The sequence below is a fragment of the Coffea arabica genome, chromosome 2c (assembly GCF_036785885.1).
Source record: "Coffea arabica cultivar ET-39 chromosome 2c, Coffea Arabica ET-39 HiFi, whole genome shotgun sequence".
NCBI classification, from domain to species: Eukaryota; Viridiplantae; Streptophyta; class Magnoliopsida; order Gentianales; family Rubiaceae; genus Coffea; species Coffea arabica.
Window position 1 is genome coordinate 70,982,065 of NC_092312.1, and position 5,807 is coordinate 70,987,871.

The 5,807-nt window shown below is 35.4% G+C and overlaps 1 protein-coding gene across 1 annotated transcript; it reads left to right on the plus strand.

Moving 5' to 3' along the window:
* Positions 1-44: 44 nt before the first annotated feature.
* On the plus strand, positions 45-2,133 carry LOC113727660 (stress-related protein). Its single transcript, XM_027251943.2, has 3 exons — positions 45-230; positions 362-586; positions 1,366-2,133. The coding sequence occupies exons 1-3, from the start codon at positions 195-197 to the stop codon at positions 1,813-1,815; spliced, it is 711 nt and encodes a 236-aa protein (XP_027107744.1). The 5' UTR covers positions 45-194; the 3' UTR covers positions 1,816-2,133.
* The last annotated feature ends 3,674 nt before the right edge of the window (positions 2,134-5,807 follow it).

Below are 5,807 nucleotides of genomic sequence, written 5' to 3' on the forward strand. Positions count from 1 at the left end.
ATACAAAAAACTGTGAGTTATGAAAGGGGTATGAAAGCCAAAACCTTCCGTTTCCTAGAGATGCGCGCCTAAGTTTCCGCACCTATAAATCATACTATCATCGACTTCCTCTCTTCAAATCAATTCAAATCACAAGAAAGGCAAAAAGATCCCTCAAATTCTTCCCCAGATCTACGATTGGCATCGTCTTTGTGATGGCTGAAACTGATCCCAAACCTCAAAACCAGATGGTAATTCTCTTTTATTTTCTTTTTCTGTTTCTTCTTGTAGGGTAAAATTTTTTTTTATTTGGGTTTGAATTTTATGGTGATTTATGTGGGAATTATTCTGACTTTTTTATGGTGGGTCCTTGATGATGAAGGAGGGTAGCGAGGAGCAGAGGTTGAAATACTTGGAATTCGTGCAAGCCGCGGTCCTCCATCTGGTGCTTTGCGCCGCTAGCGTTTACGCTTACGCGAAAGATAATTCGGGCCCGTTGAAGCCCGGCGTCCAGCGCGTTGAGGGCACCGTTAGAACTGTTGTTGGCCCGGTATATAATAAGTTCCATGATGTGCCCTTTGCGCTCCTCAAGTTAGTTGATCGCAAGGTATTCTTCTGTTTAAGAATTTGGTGTATAATTTGTTTTTCTGATTATCATTCAAAATACATCTGTTTCTTGAATTGGATTTAATTTCTTTGTTGATGTATGGTTTGGCTGCAATTTGAAGGGAACTTGTTAATTCGAACGTCTCGTTTTTAAGTAAAAAAGCAATGAAATTTAAGGGTAGATTAGGCAGTGGATGCACCCTTTATTTATGCCTGTAAATCACGTGTTTAATCTCGCAGTTTTTGTTCAAAGAGCTAGGATATTATGATTGGTTAATCTCTTTTAGGCCTGTGTTTAGAATTTGAATCTGCGTCCAGAGACAAATGAAAAAGGGGGGGGGGGGTCTATGACTCCTCCTCTATGCCCATTCATGTGGTCTGAAACAGGTGGTCATGGTACAAACTAAGAAAAGCAAAGGGCTTGAAGCATGGGAAGCCCATACCGTCTGATGCAGAGGTGGAGTCCTCAGTTTTAGACTGGCATGAAGAAGGGCTCTTTATCACCTCTTTATAATTTGGAACTAGTCTTGTCTTAGGCTAGGAGTTTCCTTCTGAGTAATTCACCGAATCCTTGAGGAAGGGGCGAAGTATTGGTGCAAGGCTTGGTCATTTTACAACAGTCTTTCATTGTAGAAGACAATGTATACATGATCTAAACTCTTCCAACAACAACGTCAAATTTTTAGACTAAAATTGGATTTTGAGATTTTGTTTTCTTGTTTCATTTGCATAAATTGCCTGCTGGCAGAATGATCTTTAATTTTTCCACCTTATGCACAGGTCGATGAATCTGTGAGCAAGATGGAGAACTATGTTCCTCCACTTTTAAAGAAGGCACCTGCTGCTGCTCGCACTGTTGCTTCTGAAGTTAAGAGTGCAGGTGTTATGGAAACTGCTTCAGGACTTGCAAAGAATGCATATGTCAAGTATGAGCCAGCTGCGAGGGAGCTTTACACCAAATATGAGCCAGTGGCTGAGCATTACGCCGTATCTGCTTGGCGCTCTCTGAATAAGCTTCCATTGTTTCCTCAGGTGGCACAAGCTGTTGCCCCTGCTGCTGGTTATTGTTCTGAGAAGTATAACCAGACTGTTCAGCAGACAGCAGAGAAGGGTTACAGGGCTGCATCTTATCTACCTTTGGTACCCACCGAGAAGATTGCTAAGATATTTACAACTGAAGAGGCGGAACCTAGGGTTGGTGGCGGAGATTCTGCCGTTGAGGCACACTAATGTTTCCGGTCTCTGTCTAGACTGCATTGATATCTATACGACAGTTAGGTTTGAGTGTATTGATATTGGACGGTGTTCTCTAGTCTCAGTACCTTCGTGTGGACATCGTGGTGTCTGGTGTTTTGTTTAGACAAAGCTGTTTTTTGTTGTTTGGATTGATGCTTTGTTATTGTTAAAGACAAAGTTGTTGGGTTTAACTAGTGTAGATCCAATGTGCTGCATTTTTTGTTTTGCTTGTTCTTTGGTACAGGCATCATATCAGTGCAATTGGAACCATTGAGATGTTATGTCAATTTTGCAAATCATTTTAGCTTTGAACAGCTCGTATTATGAGGTTGTGGTTTCTTTGTTTTTCTGGAAGAGTTTGGTTCCTCTTCTCTGCCATTTGGATGCTACGAGGACTATAGTTAGAAGGTAAAAGTCCTAAATGGTGCTGGAGTGTCCGAAAGCTTCCCATTGAATAGGTATGCATATTTGATCTCGAGTTACAGAAAGTAATTCTCACACAACACCACTGGGCTGTCTAAATTTGGTTTCTTGATGAAAAGAATAGAGGTGTAATGCCTATTTCTATAGAAGTTGACCTTTGACCAAAAAAATAAAAAAAGAATAGAGATGTCATGCCTACTTATGTAGGTTTGATATTCCAGCCGAGCGATGTGGTGAACTAGAACGATTATGATGCAAAATCCAACCCATCTAGCGTCCTGGGTTTTCAGGAGGAGTTATGGGCTTATGTGGAGTCCCACAATCGTTCTGCTAAATGGACCAAAAGGACTCCATGTTTGGGTAGTCATTGACGTGTTTGAACCTCTTTGTTTTCCATCCGTGAAATTTTTGGGCCGAAGAGTGACAAGTGGGCACTGGAATAGCCTTCCACAGCCAGCCTCAAGTGAGGCCGAATTCATTGTTTTAACTAATTTTTTCGATATATGAAGTTTTCTGTTCTGTTATTAGCACTTTTTCATTCATGTTATTATGCAAAATTCATAAAGGAGATGGCGAGCTAATATCACTCCACCGTCTGAAATTTTTAGTGTTTGTTTTGGGGAAGGAAAAAAGGAAGAAAGGAAAAAAAAAGAAAAGAAAAGTTAGGTATATCTTTTTTTTTTTTTTTTAAGAAACTGAAAAGATGAAAGTAACCATTTCTTTTGTTAAGTTTCATAGTCTTCTTCGTTAAGAATCTTGAAGTAAATTGAACCAAACTACTTTAGTATTTAGTTTTCTAATTCTTTTAGTTTCTCATTTTGGTGTCCTTTTTGTTTAGTTTTCATATTAGTTTATGAAATGCCAAGTCAATTTTCAAGTAGGTTTCTGTTTACAATTGTGTTTGTTTAGAAAATGTTGCAGTTTATAAATATTGCTAGTCTAGGATGTTGTTCCTTGAAGAGTTGAGTTGAATCTTAGAGAATTGAGTCGAGTTTTAAAGAATGAGTTTGAGGGAAAGTTTTTAAGTTGATATTTGTGAGTTCTTATAAGAGAATGATTATAAGAGAATGACTACAACATGATATTGTTATTATTGAGTTTTGAGTTAATAAAATTGTTGAGTATTTGTTTGTATGTTTATCATCCTCCTCTTCTCACATATTTTTATATGTGTTAAAATTGCTTTTGTTGTGCATGTTTTTTTGTGCTAACAATTGGTTTTAGAGATCTAGGTTTTGATTTTGGGGCTTGATTCATGAAATTAAAGTATTGATTTGTATGATTTACCAAGTTGTGACGTTTTTATCTTCAAAGGCAAAAACAATTTTGAGATTTGGAGTTGGATGACAAAGACATTTTTTCAAACTATTGGACTTTGGAATATTGTTCAAAGGAGTTCATGGAACCTACAAAAGGCGCGGAATTATCGAGTAGTGCAATTAAAAAATTAGAAAAAAAAATAGATAGTTGGATTGCAACGTATTCCGTTATCTCAGTACCACAATCCAGTTGCATGTAACAAAAAAATTCGTTCATGCGAAGACCAAAAAAAAAAGGCTTGAAAATTTTTGATGAATTCCTATTGTGCTCATGATGGAGAAGGAAATTGTGTCAAGAAGGAAGAAAAAGAATTTTTGGACAAGGTAGAAAAAGAAGAAATTGCAGAAATCATGGGTGCATTTAAAGATGAAGAATTTGTAGCTGAAAAGAAATTTTACATGTGGTTTAGAAAGAAAGTGAAGTTTTTGATGATATGGAAGCTGTGATTGAAGATTGTGATGGGTAGAAATTCTTGATAAATTATTTGAAGAAAAAAAATCAAATAGTTGAATTGGTCGATATCAATTATGGAGTAGATGATTTAGTTAAAAATTGTGACCGTTTTAAAATTGATGCTATTGTTAATATGAATCAATCAACAAAAGAGTATGGTGATAGTGAAAATATTAGTGGTGGTAACTATGATTTTGTAATTATGGGAGATTTTGCTTGGTCATGCAAAGGAATTAAATTATGGAATATTTGGCAGAGCTTGGGTGAATATGTTTGAGTTTTTTAACAGAAGTGATCAAGGCAAGAACTTATTTGAGAAGTATAAGTTTCATCCACTAGTAGGTGAAGATGTAGTTGAAAACCAATCATATTTGAGAAGTATAAGTTTTGTCCACTAGTAGGTGAAGATGAAGTTGAAAACCAATCACAAGTTGGTACTGAATGTTGTGTTTATTGCGACTGAATTTTCCATGAAGATTCAAGTCCGAGATGGCATTGGAAGTGACCACAATGAAGAACTTAGTTTAAGAGGTGCAAGGAAGGAAATTAAACCAATCTATCTTAGTATTTAGTTTTCTAATTCTTTTAGTTTCTTATTTTGGCGTTCTATTAGTTTAGTTTCCATATTAGTTTAGAAAATCTCAAGTCAATTTTCAAGTAGGCTTCATTTTACAATTGTGTTCGTTTAGGAAATTTTGCAGTCTATAAATACTACTAATCTAGTACATTGTTTTTTGAAGAGTTGAGTTTTGAAGTGTGAATTTGAGAAAAACCTTTAAGTCGATATCTGTAAGTTGTCGTAAGCGAAAAACCACGACATGATATTGTTATGATTGAGTTTTGAGTTAATAAAATTGTTGAATATTTGTTTGTGTGTTTATCCTCTTTCTCTTCCTACATATTTCTAAATGTGTTAAAATTATTTCCGCTACGCCTGTTTTTTTGTGCCGACAAATCCCAATCAATTTTTTGGTGTTCATACTCCTAATTGCCTAATTGTCAGGCGGGCACCGGCTTTCAGAGATAAATATTCTATCTTTGTTCATATCGTAATCTTTGCTGATATCTTTATTGGCCAAATTAAGGTACTTGCTCTTTTTCGACTCAACTAGTTGCTGGAAAAGTTTCCACGATCTCTGCGTTCGCACTTTTGGGTGGGTGAATCTTTGTTTTGTGGTTTCATAAGGCGTCTGGAAAGTGTAGATGATTATGAAATTTTTTACTTTTTTTTTGTTTTGAAGATGCAGGTGGCAGCAATAATAAAATATTTGCCATAATATTTACTTTTTGAAGTTTACTTTGTCTTTGAATAATTTCAGTCTAATCCATGATAATTCTTGGCTTGATTTCATCTGTTATCTTAGACCAGGACAGCCTTCCATTTTAAAACAACACACATGCATGGACTTTAAAAAATCGACCACCTGGAGCCAAGAATGATTTTTTGTGGGCGCAAAAACAACGTATAATGTATTTGTTTTTTTTTTTTAATTTATATGTAGAGAATGATAATAATATGGATTAATTTTCTATATACTAATAGTATATATACTTTTGTCATTGAATATATCACACATAATCTGAATTTAAATTTTGTATATGTATCATTCATGCATCCAACCATAACAACGTATAACATTGTTAGTATATATAAAGATTAACTTCAATAATATATCTAGTTTTGACATTCCTTTGCCTTTCTTTTTGAGTTTTTACTCGTTGTAAACTATTTATTGCTTTATTTTCAACAAAATGGGTTAAATTTTGCCCCAAAAGAAAATGTAAGAGTA

Bases quoted from the DNA above. Each gene is read 5' to 3' on its own strand.
- LOC113727660 (XM_027251943.2), top strand. From the start codon at position 195: ATGGCTGAAACTGATCCCAAACCTCAAAACCAGATG. The intron at 231-361 runs GTAATTCTCTTT...TTGATGATGAAG, and splicing joins CCAAACCTCAAAACCAGATG to GAGGGTAGCGAGGAGCAGAG. The intron at 587-1,365 runs GTATTCTTCTGT...CCTTATGCACAG, and splicing joins TCAAGTTAGTTGATCGCAAG to GTCGATGAATCTGTGAGCAA.